We start from the raw sequence: 13,117 nt of genomic DNA, 5'->3' as shown, positions 1-13,117 counted from the left end.
TAAGAAAAAACTCTCGCCGTGTGTCAGAATATTGAACAATTAACTGTTTATATTAAATTTCTGAATAAATTATCCAAGAATAACTGCTCATTTTGTGTCTGCTGTCTGTGCAGCACTGAATGCTGCTTTACCACAGAGAAAGCATTAAATTCATATCTTGGAATAAGCAATACTTTCAGTTGCAAAATGAATGGTGCTAAGAAAAAAAAAAAAAAACAAAACAAACACAGATCTGCCAGTTGCAGGCTTGTGGTCCGAGGCTCGCTTAGCTCGGCCCCACGGCTTGCGCGACGCGCTCTGGGCTCATCCTCACCGCAGGGTGCTCGGTGTTGTTGGGTAAACATTGGTAAAGGGCTTCCTTCTGCCCAAAACAGCGAGAGCTGCTGCTCCGTAGTGTCATGCTGTTATTTCCCTGAGCACGGACCCAGGCTCCCCTCCCGTTAGGGGGACACAAGCAGTTTTAAAAGACAGAACTGCGAGGCAGAAAGGCAGAGGCTCTGCTTCATCCCTGTCCCGAGGCAAAGCAGCTGGGGCCGGATTTGCACCAGGAACCACCTCACCTCGCCTTCTGTACCGAGCTGCTCTGGAAATGTAAAAATCTATCTTTCTTCTGACTTAAATGTTGTTTCGTTTTATCAGAGGTGAGATTTCCTTCCTGATCAGCTGCACCAGCGAGGCGGGGGACTCGCTGCTGCTGTTTTTCTTCTCGATGTGTTTAGCCGTTCGGTTAAGGTACCTGCTCTCCTGCTGTGCCTTGTCCCTCGTGTCCTCGCTGTGCTGCAGCCCTGGCTCTTCACCGCCCTGTGGCTGCACTCGCGGCTCTCCCTGCCCAAGCTGAGCACCTCGGGGCTGCTCCTGGCCTGCTGGGGCTCAGCTCTGCCAGGGCCCCACCGGCCTCAGACCTGGGGATAGCGTCCGATGCTTGCGCAACGAATGGCTGTAAAAGTGAGTAGTAGTATGATTTACTTTTTTTTTGCAAAGAATGCTCCTTTTTTTTTTCTTTTTTTTTTCTTTTTTTTTTTTTCTGGAGGGGTCGAGGTCAACCCTCACTTCACTTCTCGCCCCCTGTCCCCGGTAAATTCCAGCAACTGTTTCATCAGCCACCTGGGCCCAGCGCTGGGATGGGCGATGACGCTCGTTAATGGAGAATGTGCAGTGCTGATGCCACCTAGTGCCTCTGCACGTCGAGCTGGACGAGGCAGCTGGATCCGGCCCCGCACTGCGCCCGCTGCCCTGTGTCTGGGCGGGAGCACACGGAGCGGTTCAGCCCCACCTCCGCCCTCTCCAAACCCACCTGGATTTCTTGTGTTTTAAGAGCAATGAGAAACAAAGCAATACTTTAAAATGTTTTTGAATTGCATCTTCTGGCACAGGTCGTTCTCTGGAGTTCCTAACAGAACTTGACCTTGCTGTCAGGGGAGGTTTGCTGCCTGCTGGGCTCTCAAGTCAGGGGTGCTGGGGGAGGATGCTGAGGCACATCCAGCCCTCGTGCCGTCATCCCTCATCGCTCTTCCAGGCTGCATGCGTAGCTCTGCTTCACCAACCCCCAAACCAGAAAGGAAAGGGATAAGCTCCGGTCCTCTCTTGTGGTGAGGACAACGCACCGTCCCGTCAGCTGCCTGGTTTAGGAGCAGTCCTGATCCCTGATCCTCACCGAGCTCTTGTGGACTTCAGAGAAATTAAACCTTAATTCCTCTTTGCTCTGGTGGTTTCCTGGAGCACTGGATAATTGCTATCCCAAGCGCTGCCAAGGCTGCGGTCTCTGAGTAATTGGAGTGTGAGCGGATCTTGTTCTGATTAGGGCTTGGCTGGGGCTGGCGTGCGCTCGGGGCCGTGGGATGAGGTGTGTGCGCGCGGCGGCCCCTGGGGCTCGGTGGAACGGAGTGAGCGGCCGCGCCGAAAATCTGAGCCTGGGCTCTGCCTGCCAGACTGCACACGGCGAGGACCAGCACCTCACCCCTCACTCTGCTTGCTTTGGAGCTGGAGTGCCTGCGGGTCTGCCCCTCACCTGCACAGAGAAATGCAGCCGGTGCAGTCGTCTCTGTGCTTTGTCTCTTTGCTATCGCTTCATCCCGCCTCAGCCCGAGACCTGCTGGGCTGCGGGGTCTGCCAGAGCCACCCCGCCACAGCGGTGATGAAGGATGCATTTGTGGGAGCCCAGCGCTGGGCCCCTCTGCCCTTGGCAGGAGGCTAACGAGTGATGGTGCAACGAGCCCGTGGGCACAGCCCCTTAGTGCCAGGCTCTCACGGTGCACGCAGAGCGGTTTTTCTCCGAACGGAACAGGAAGCTGTTTGTGGCAATCGCTGTCATCGTGGCCATCACCAGTTCTGCAGCTCTCGGGGCCCCTGCGCCGGGCGGTTCGGGGTGCGCGGCCCCCAGACGGGGGCTGCTGGACCCTGCTGGAGCCCCGACCCCTGTGAGGGCTGGAGCGAGCAGCGGGGCCGTGCCAGGGCTGACGTCGGAGGAACTGCAGCATGGGCGAGGCGGGCTTGTTCGTGCCTTCGGAAAGGGGAAGCGGTGAGATGGTTGAACCAGAGGCCCCCGCGAGCAGCCCAGCAGCGCGGCTGCTGCTTCCCCGATGAGGCTCCGCTTCTTGCTTTACACCAGTATCTGGAGAAATCGGGGCTGTCAGCTGTAAGCGTGCCCGGGGAACTCACCAGAGATGCCTCCAGCCTTCAGGGTAAGTCATTCTCCGCACGAGCTCCATCCAACGACACCGGACTTGTTGCTCATCTTCCTCGCGGTTTTCTGATGAAGCAGCCTCACCCTGCCGCACGTGAAGAGGAGGTTGGGGTTTAACCCACCGGGCATCCCCCTGGCTCCCTTTGGGGCAGTGCTGGGGTGTCCAAAGACCCCATGGGTGCTGCTCCTGCTGCTGCCACACCACAGCTGAAGGTTTGCAGATGTCTCCCCCCCAGCAGGACCTCAGCACTGCCTACGGCTGGGTTTGGGCCTGGCTGAGCTGGGGTCCCCCAAACCCTCTCCAAAGGGCCGCTGCTGAGCTGGGTGCCCGTGTTATCAGGGAGATGCCTGCAGAGGGGATGTGGGAGGACTGCGCTGGGCAGATGACGCCTTGAGGTTTGTGGTCGGGTGAGGGAAACGCTCCTCACCACCCACCTCTGTGTGACACCAGCCCGGAGCAGGCTCCATGCTGTGGAGATGCCTGTGGCCATCCCCAGAACAGCTGGGCTCTGCTCAGCGAGGCTGCGATTGTAAAACCAGGCTTTGTCAGCCTGCTCAAGGGCTTGGGAGCAAGGTTTGGAGCCAGTGTGAGCTGTAGGGCTGGTGTCAGTGGGGCTCAGAGACCTCAGCATGGGGGATTTGGTGTCTTGGGGCAGTTTGGAGCCAGCTCCCACCTCCCTTTGTGGGGGAGCTGAGAAGGGCTTGGAGGATGACCTTTGCCAGGGAATGGGGTCTTGCTAAGACCCCAAGGTGATGCCAGTGTTGCAGATGGGAGAGGGTCTTGCACCTTCCCTTGCAGAGGCTGTGCAAAATGATGCCAAAGGTGCAAATATCCAGCCGGTACCCTCAGCTCTTGCCCTGCACTTCCCAGGTGGAGGTGCCCTGTGCCCCTGCAGGACGGACATGCAGGTGACGGTTTGTCTGGCTGACATCTGGTCACCATGAACGGAGCAGGGAGGTTTTGACAGCGAGGGGCAGGTTTGGGTGTGTTTGCAGCCTGTCTTCTGCTTCCCTCTGCAAGCCTCAGCCAGTGTTCGGGGCTGCATGTGCTGCGGGGCCACTAATCCCTGGGCCCTGCTGCAGGAAGTCACTGACCCATCACACAGGTGGGAATGCCGGAGACCAGGAATTTCTCTCTGGCTACAGCTTCCATCAGCTGATACTTCTGACAAAACACTTGGCTTCTCCACTCCCCCCTTGGCAGCCCCTGGGCTGCAGCCTGCAGCGCTGCCTTAGACCGCGCTGAGCTCTGCCGTGCGCCGTGCTGTCGTCTCCTGCTTGGGGCTGTTCCTCGCACGGGGCTCCGAGGGCTCCCCAATGTCAGACTCACTGCTCAACCACTCCTGGCCGTCGTTCTCGAAGCGCTGGAAGAAGAGATGGTCCTTTAAGCGAGGTAATGGCCTGTGTGCGGGGAGAGAGGGCTGAGCCGGGTGCTGCGAGCCGCTGCTGCAGGGCGGCTGGGGCGAGCGGGTGGCAGAGAGCACGGGGGTCCCCGACGTGCTGGGCGCCCACCGCTCCGCTCTGTGGGGCCACTGCTCAAATGTCAGCTAACGCTTTTCCTTCTGCTTCACCTTCTCAAGGCACGTAAATGCTTTGGGGAGCTGGGTAATGGGTTAAATATCAGCCTTATGGTTTTGTAATAAATGTGTTTGCTGCTGCCAGTGAGCTGGAGGTCCCGGCGTTCGCAGGCAGCTGCCGAGGGCTGAGCCTCGAGTTGTGTGCCGGGACTTTGGTGTCAGAGCAGATGCCGGGGAAGAGGCTCCTCCGGTCCCTCAGAGCGGGCTGAGGAGCTGAGCCCCTGTGTTCGGGGCACGGGCTGAGCCCTGGCAGCTCGTGTGGCACCCGCTTGTCCCAAAGCAGGGTTGGGAAATGCCGGCAGTGGTGTGAGCTGGCCTCATTCCTGCTTGCAGTGTCATGGCTTGGAAAGAGAGAAGTGAGAGCCCCGGCATGTGGGATGTTCGTGGTCCTGGAGGAGCTGGACACTGCTGTCCCTGCTGCAAACACTGCCCTCAGTTATCGTTATCTGCGGCATTCGAGCTCCTGATGTATGTCAGCCTTTTCCTCCCCCAGCTCCCCTCTTCCCCTGTGGACATGCAGGGGAAGGGGATCCCCAGTGGCCGGCCGCAGGAAGCTTTGTGCAGAGCAGGCAGCAGGGTCAGGAGGCTCTGACCCGCGCTGAGCCCCGAGCACCTCCCCGGCCCCAGCCCCGCAGTGCCGTGCCTGGGCTCGCTGGGGAGGCGCAGCTGGGCTCAGGGCTGTAATAAATAAATCAGCCTCTGCTCATGATCAGGCTGCTTTGGGGAGCATCTCGGGGCAGCCCTCTCCCCAGCAGTTGCTGAGGAAGCTGCACAGTGACCATAGCTCGTGGCTGGGAGGGTATCTGAGGGGCTGCAAACCCCGCCGAGCCCTGCCAAGACCTTTCCACTGACAGCGAGCTGAGGCTCGTGCTGCCTCCCCGCTCCCTGGGCCCTGCGTGCCCGAAAAACCAGGCCCCAAAGGCAGCGATAAGGCGGCAGTTCACTGTACAGTGCGTTACAGTGTCGGACGGCTTATCTTCTCCCCTCCTTCAGCTCAGGCCACATGAGCCAATCCCCGCTGCTGCCAACGGCCGATGAGCTGGGGCCCGGACCAGGCCAAGTGCTGCACTTCATCCGATTTTGGCACAGCGAGCTCAGCACTTGCTCTGCAGAGGTTTTACCCTACAGCTCTGGTCATCCTGCGGGGCTGCACGTAAAGGGCAGCTGGTGCTGGGCCAGCAGGGCAGAGCCAGGAGGAGACTGAATAATTTTTGTTTCTTGCCTGTGATGCTCTCGGTGGTTTCCCAGCAGTCTCTGCCCCTGATTGCTAGGAAATGCTCAGATGCTCTGGTCTTTCCTTCCTCCTGGGACTGTTTCGTTCTGACCGGTGCCTTTGTCCCTGCCGTGTTTGTTGTGGCCTTTCCTCGGTGGAAATGCAGGGGGTGTTTGATGCTTGCAGGATGTGAGCTGCGTGGTGAGAGCTCGGATCCTTGTGTTTCCTCTGACGCATCCCCTGCCAGCGCTGGCTTGGCTTTGGGGTCGCCCAGGGACCCGCAGCATCCTGCCCCAGCAGGCAGCTGGGGTCGGGGCACGCATTGCTCCCAGGCTGTGTCGAGTCTCTGGCTGGCACAGCTTGTTCCAGCGCTGGCTGCTTGGGTGAGGTCCCCAGCTGTCACCAGTTGTGGGTGTTTTCTCCAGTGACCGGCTTGCCTGAGTGGCTGCAGAAGGGAGGTTTTTTTACCACAGCCTTGAAATAGAAATATCTACATCTTTATTGGTCACCCAGTGACCTTGCATGCGGTTGCAGCAGCAGGGAGCCTTCTTCCTCGAGACAAACCAGCTCAGCTGGTACGTCCCAATGGTATCAAACCCCCCCCCAGGCTGCCACACGCCACGGGCACCTCTCATTGCTCCCTTCCTCCCGGGGAAGAAGCCTGGTGTCTTCATGCTCTGCCTGCCAGGAAGCCAGCCTGGCACAGCGCAGCACAGCCCCGTTCGTGTGCGGCGCTTCCTCCCCAGCTCTGCCCTGGGAATTCCTCTGACGAGGCTGCTCCCTGCAGCAGTAACCTTTTATGGTCCCTGGCCACAGGAAAATATAGCAACTGCAACACCGAATCTGCTTAATGTTCCCCTAAACCAAACAGCATGTGCTCTTGGAAGCGTCCTTTTGCCATCTTGTCTCCGGCACCAGCTGAGGAAAGGTGAATGCTGCTGCCTGGGCACCTCTGGGGAGCTGCGTGGGCAGCCCCTGACCACCACACAGCGGCGAGATTGGGCGCAGATCCTCCCAAACAGACTCAAGTGCAGGGCCTCGGGATTTACCCTTCTGGCTAGAAGACGGGTGACCACCTCCATCTCAGATACAGGGATGCTCACAGCCTCTGCGCTCTCCACGCTGGCCTTTCTTTGTTCATCTTGCCATAACCTGATTCTTGGAAACGTTTTTTTCCCCCAAGAGCCCCTCCACGGGATCCCTGTGCCCAAGTGTCGTGTCTAGAGATGACGGTGCTAGCCCAGGGTCAACCAATGGAGGAATTAAACGCGGGGAGCCCGGAATTGTCACGTCTGGTGCTCACACATTGCCTAAAATGGTCTCCCCACCGCTGTAGCCCCGTGCACAGCACACGCTGGTGCCTAACGGTCGCTGCCGCCGGGTTCGCCGCCACTGGCTGCAAACCTGATTTATCGCGTGTTGAACAAGAGTGTCTGAAGTGTCCGAGGAGGATGTAAGCTGTCTGGTGGGGCTGCAGGGGGCTTGTTGACTGCAGCAGACATCTTGGCCAAAGCCAGAGCCCTGCACGGCACAGGGAATATTTTCCAGGCCTCCAAGGAGCTGACTCTGATCCAGGGACCCACTTCAGAGCTGCAGGATGGAGCCTGGTGCAGAGCCAGCTTTGGCAGGCTGGCTGGGACCCTGCTCGGGAGGAAAACACCTCTTTGTTTTAGCTAAACCTGCGGGCCAGGGCTCTGGCCTCTGTCAGGCTGCAGCACTTGTCAGCTCCTGCAGCTCCATCCCTGCCCCTTGGGGCTTTGCTCCCTTCTCCGAGGCATGTTCGCTGCTGCAAGGGATGGAGAGGGCAGACAAGCTCCTTTTGCTTCCCTCCTCGGGCTTGTAGAGGGCAAGCAGGATTTGTCCCTGGCCCCCTGGGACCTTCCCAACCCCCTGGTTGCTCCCCTTGGGTCAGTTCTACCTTGGTCTCAACCCCAGCCTTTTTTGGGGTTCGGTGGCTTTTGCTGTCCGCTGATGTCTTTGGCTGCTCAGCTTCCTTCAAGCTCACGCCAAAACCTGTGCTGGTTTGTTCAGAAAGCTGACTTCTTGCTTGCAAGCTGAATAGGGGAAAACAAAAGGTGATGTTAAAACCTGCTGGCTGAGCCTCGACCAGTTTTACAGCTAAAGCATTACAGATGCAGCTCAAGGACATCCAGGGCAGGAATTTGTCTATTAATTAAAATTTTCTCCTAGAACCTTCCTAGACAGCCTGTTTCAAATTTTCACTGCTCTTATAGTTAGAAAGCTCTTAGTTAAATTGTGCCTTCGTGGAGCGTTTTCCTCACTATATCGCTTATAGCCCCTCACTTTAAATGATTTCACACATTTAAATACACCAAACGCTCCTTCAAGCAGAAAACCTGGCCTCTGCAGCGTGCAGCAGGATCCAAGGAACAAGCCTCCAAACTCTCCCTCACGTTTGCTGCCTTTTTCTCATTGGCACCATGCAATTTCTGGCTCATTGGCTGCATCGTGTAGCATTAAAACGCACAGCAGGCTGCAAGGTTTCCAGGAGGGTGTTTCTTAACAAGATCTTGCTCATAGTAACGCTTTTATATTTTGCTTTCCTGGAGTATGATGGGTTTCTAGCAGTTTCTAGCAGGTTTCTTTTTTACCCCCATTGGATAGATATGGTGGTTTACTGTCTCTTGCTATTGTTCTCCGCATCTTCAGCCATCCACCACCGTGCTTCAGCCAACAGCCTGGCTTTTTTCCACTCGCCTCAGCTGTACGTATCTCAAAGGAATAGAAGGCCTCCATGAGTCACGCACTGGTTTAGAGATCGTGGCTAGCGTTTACAGTGTGTCTCGCTACATAGGAATGTGCTTCAGTCAGCTGGACGATATATTGTGCCGCGAAGTACGTCCAGACCTTGTTTTTGTTTCTCAATGAGTTATCGGGCGGTGTACGCACGCTCAGGCACCCGCTTAGCACTGCGGTGTGGGGAACGTGCACGCGTTGCGGGACCAGAGAACCACGCGCCTCCAGCACTGCTCCGCGTGTTCAGCGCTACCCCAAGTCCTCCTGTCTTCCCTCCCAGTGGCGTCCTTTACTCTTTAAGGATGCAAATAGTATCACTGCCACCAGTATGTTGTTTTTTTTCCCTCCAGATTTCCTGCTTTAAGGGTCCATAATGCAAGTGACAGCGGTCACAATGTGCTTAGCTCTTCTGTTTTACTGTGAAAGCAGCCTCTGCAGCACAGGACATTGTACAGGGATCTGGCTGGGATGGTGCAAGCCTGGTCTCTGCCCTGGCACGTGCCGTGGCTCAAGGGATGGCATTTCTGCTGCTAGGGGACCCCTGCACTGTGTTCCTGCAGGACCAAGGCTGGCCAGGGCTTGACAGTGCCCTGTCTGCAAGGGTTGAGGGAGCAGAAGGCCACGTGGAGCGTGTCAGTGCTGCCTGATGTCACCTCTCTGTGTCACTGGTTTTACATCCTCCTGGCCGTCCGGCCACAAGCTGTGACCTCTCTGTCTCGCAGGGTCCGACTGCAAGCCGTGCTTACGGGAACTCGCTGAGCGCAGCCCCTCTGCTTTGGAGTACCGCGGCCCCAAGAGCTTCCTCCCGTCCCTGATCGCTGAGGATGACACCTTCTTCACCAGCATGGCTGAGGAAAAGGCGAGTGTCCTCTTTCCTTCCACTGCCACCACGCGAGACAGGAGCTGGGGGCGGAAAACTGGGGGGTCAGCACCATATCCAAGGGGGCTGTGGTGGAATAAGGACAGGGGAAAGGGGTGCCGACTCAAACTGTCAAGGAACACAAGGTTATATTGCTTCTGTGGCTGGGAAAAATCATGCACATGGATGTTAGTGAGGCATGGAGAGATCTCAGGGGCTGGAGGGAGCCTTACAAACCCCAGGAGCAAGCTGAGCTGGTGGGACTGGGGCAGGTCACATCGGGAGGGGAGAGCAGAGCGGTCCCAGCTCTGCACAGGACGTGCCCCCTTCGCAGCACCAGGCTCTCCAATGGGCTTTGTGCGCTCAGGCTGCGCCGTTGCTGCCTTTGCAGGAGGACTCCTCTTCCACAGAGCTGGACGTCCCCGCAGCTGACTTGCACAGCAGCACGGAGGATCTCCTCTCAGACTCGGCTCTCCACGGCACAGAGTATTACAAAGACCTGGGGCTCCTGAGCCCGCCAGCTGCCAAAACAGCGCCGGAGGCAGCAGCGCAGCCAGAACCAGCCCCCCAGGCTGTGTCAGCCATTCGTTTATTGGAAGAAAGACCTGAGGCTCTGAGCAAAATGTCCGTGGACGTTGCTTTTTCCAATCCCGTGTCCTGCTCGGTGCGTTACGGCGAGGCCGACTGCCACTTCTTGAACAAAGGTACCAGCGCTGCCGATGGTCCTGAGGAGACGGGTGAAGACCTGGACCTGCAGGAGACCACGGAGTCCTTCCCCACGCTGGTGAGGTCTATGTCTACCTCTCGGAGGCACAGCTGGGAGAGCCCCTTGTCACCCGTGGACTGCAAGCGCAGGTGAGGCAGGAGCGTGAGGGCTGTTTGAGATATCCAGCACAGCGATGCTGCGGGAGGCCGGAGCGATCGCTCTGCTGCTGGGTGGTCTCCCGCCCTTGTCAGCGTCTGCCAAGGCAGCTGGATGCTTCCTGCTCGTGTTGGGTGGGATGGGGAGGAACAGACACGAGGGCAGGAGGAGGTTTTTGTGTCTCTTGGCAACAGGAACACCCTCTTTTCCTGGTCTTGGGGCTGGGAAGTGGATCTCTCATCTGGGGAGAGCTCGTTTCTGCCTGCAGATGACCTTTGCACACCATCAGCTGCCCTGATGACCTCCATCCTCTGTCTCAGAGGGAACTTTGCCCACTCCCAGGGATTAAGAGAGCTCTGCCAAACCCTTTCTCTTCTGCTCTGCGAGCTGGCTCAGTGAGGCCTGTGGCTGCAATTGCAGCAGTCCTCAGACCCCTTGTTCTCTGCGTGGCTGCAGAAGAGGATGCTTTTTTTGTGGTGTGATGCTGAGCTCTGGCTGGGAGAGGTTTCCAGGCCTGGCATTACTGCTGTGCTGTGCTCCTGCCGCATGCAGCGCTTGGGCTCCGGGTTCCTTTGTGCACGCTTCCCCTGCTGACAAACGTATTGATCTCTCTGCTGGCTGGGAGGTGGGGGCAAGCCAGCAATGACTATTTATATCTCCCCTCCTTATAAGGTACCCTAAAATTATCTCAGCCTGAAATCTTGGCAGTTCTTTATCAAGCTCAGACTTTGGTTCCCAGACCTATTGTTGTGCCATGCGCCAGGGATCATTCACAGTTTACAGTGGAACAGGCACACGAGCCGTGGTGGCACGGAGTGGCTGTCCGTGCCGGTCTCCTCGCTGCGTGATTAAGCATGTGTGAGTGGGGGGCCAGGGAAGGGGAATGCACCCCCGCTGTCCCCTAAGTAAATGCGTCCCGCAGCCTGTCTCTGGCAGCAGGAACGAAGTGGCACCGATCTGCAGGCAGAACCCACTGCAGGGAGTAAGATTTTCCACCGAGCCCTATCCATCATTTTGTTCCTACGCTGCTGGCACCGCAGCAGCACTTGGTGTTCAGGCAGCTGTAGGGTGCTGGGGGGCCGGTTCGTCCCTGGCTTCCCAGAACAGGATTTCTTTTTCCTTCCTTGAAGCCGGGCCCCGGAGGAGCAGGATTTATGACATGATGCCACGGGGATGATTCAATAAATGACAACATCTGCCGTTTCTAAATGCCCGAAGGGACTTTGCTGGCATTACAGCTGGCAGGCCAGCAGCTCCCACGCAGGCGAGGCAGGCTGCAGGGTGGCTGTGCAGTCTCAGGAGCTGCTGAGAGATCAGCAAGAGCCAAATTAAACATCCCAGGTGACCAAGGAGCTCATGGGCTTGCCGATGGCAGCCAGAGAAGATGCTTTTAACATGCTCAGGACTTGGTGTCCAGGCTGACTCTTCCCGGCATTTCCTCTCCCACGGGACTGCTGCAGTGGCCCTCTTTGTCTTCGCAGTAGGCTCCACAGCTGTAGGATTGCCTTAGTTGTAGACTCTTTAGGATTGTCCACCCAAAGTCAGGACATGGCAGGGGCTGTGCCATGCCTGGCACAATGGCATGGCCTTGCTAAGCTGTCTCCTTCCTCTTTACTGAATTAGGTTCAGCCTGGATACCACAGAGACGGGCAGCGACGCGGAGCAGGAGGATGTGGAGAAGGGCAGCCGGTCCTGCCCGCAGCCTCGCGTGTCCGTGCAGCTGCCCCGGGGCGAGCTGGAAGCCTGGAGCAGCACCGGGGGCAGCATGGTGATCAAGGTGGAGATAGAGCCGCTGCGCCCGAGCCTCCCGGGCTGCCCTGGCTCGGAGGAGGTGGTGAGTGTGCGAGGGCTGCGTGTGTGCTGGCAGCAGGCAAGCTGGGCTTGTGGAAGGCACCAGCTGCAGGCTGGACTCCTGTGGTGCCAGCATCGAACCAGCTGTGGCAGGAGGTCTGCAGGGATCTCAGCAAGGATGGGCTTTCTCTGCTGTGGGACAAGCTTTTGGCAAAGGCCCTGGGAGCTGGTGATGCACAGCCCTTTTTTCCCATATATCCAGTTGTAATTTCCCTTGCTGCAGCCAGAAAGGAGCAAACACTGCCTGTTCCCAGTGATACTCCCCTCTGTTTATTTCTGAACTGCCTCACCAGCTTCTCCACCGAGACTCTGGGGCAGAGCTGGTGGCAGGATGCATCTTTTGGGTCTCGGTCTAGTCCTGTGCTCTGCTACGGCACAGCTAGCACCTTGCAGCGAGGGAATGAGCCCTGGTGCTGCCGGGGGGTGGCCTGCAGGGCAGGAGTCTGTGGGAAGGCAGGGGCGATCGCTGGCGCTTGAGATGGGAGCCCCATTCCCTGCCTTGCACCTTGCCAGCTATGCTGGGCCCCGATGGAGGCTTTGGCACACGCAGGACCAAAGATGCCCATGAATTTTCACTTCTCCAGGAACGTGGCAGTGACGGGAAGAGACTGAGGTCGAAGTCTGTCCCATCAGCCTGTGAGATCGCCTCCCCTCCGATACCCTGTGGTTTCAACACTGCTCTTTCGGTCGTGGAAGGTTGGTGTAGACTGCAAGTACAGCTTTAATTGAGTGCAGGTTGGCTGTGACTAAGACACAGAGCCGGAGATGTAGCCTCTGCAAGTCTAGACATCCTCTGCCCTTCCCTGCTACACAGTCCCAGGAGCTCCTGAGACAAAGTCAAGCTGACTTTGGGTATGAGCTGCGCTTACAGGAGTCTAAGCACAGACGTGTCCCCAGAGGCCCATTGCCGTGCAGCCGGAGTGTTGGTCATTCCTCACGCACACGAGGCAAGGATGGTTTCCTAGGAACAAAATGTACCACTGCTTCTGCCTGGGCTTAAATGTGCCCTTTCTCCTCCACCCACAAGAACAGGGCAAACGTGGTCTTCTGGCAGCAGGGCCCTTAACTGGCAGGGGAGCAGGCTGTGGACAAGGCCATCAGGTTCTGCTTCCTGCACTGAAAGCCAAAAAGCCTTAGAAAACCAGAGACAACAGGAGGAATGAACTGAGGGCTTATTTGCTGAGTGCCTCTCCGGGCTTATGAGCTTGTGAAAAGAGAAATCCCTGCTCAGAATATTTTTCCTCTGTTCTGTCTCTTTTGGCAAACCGTGCTGCAAAGCACGGTAAGAGGACTCAGCTCCGAGGAGAGCCCCTCT

General features: G+C 57.5%; 1 protein-coding gene across 5 annotated transcripts in view; it reads left to right on the top strand.

Moving 5' to 3' along the window:
• Positions 1-191: 191 nt before the first annotated feature.
• The window catches only part of ARHGEF18 (Rho/Rac guanine nucleotide exchange factor 18), a 50,257-nt gene continuing 37,331 nt past the window's right edge, over positions 192-13,117 (top strand). For 3 of the 5 annotated variants that reach the window (XM_040537377.1, XM_040537376.1, XM_040537374.1), the window contains exons 1-6: positions 192-591; positions 1,031-2,681; positions 8,953-9,089; positions 9,481-9,944; positions 11,575-11,785; positions 12,387-12,498. In XM_040537377.1, coding sequence (XP_040393311.1) covers positions 2,201-2,681; positions 8,953-9,089; positions 9,481-9,944; positions 11,575-11,785; positions 12,387-12,498 — 1,405 coding nt within the window. In that variant the 5' untranslated portion in view covers positions 192-591; positions 1,031-2,200. Of the gene's footprint in view, positions 4,077-8,952; positions 9,090-9,480; positions 9,945-11,574; positions 11,786-12,386; positions 12,499-13,117 lie in introns of all 5 variants that reach the window. The other 2 variants (XM_040537378.1, XM_040537375.1) reach the window with 2 other exon arrangements.

This window comes from Cygnus olor, chromosome 26, assembly GCF_009769625.2.
Source record: "Cygnus olor isolate bCygOlo1 chromosome 26, bCygOlo1.pri.v2, whole genome shotgun sequence".
Taxonomy (NCBI): Eukaryota; Metazoa; Chordata; class Aves; order Anseriformes; family Anatidae; genus Cygnus; species Cygnus olor.
Note: the sequence above shows the minus strand (reverse complement) of the source record. Positions and strands in the feature narration are given on the sequence as shown.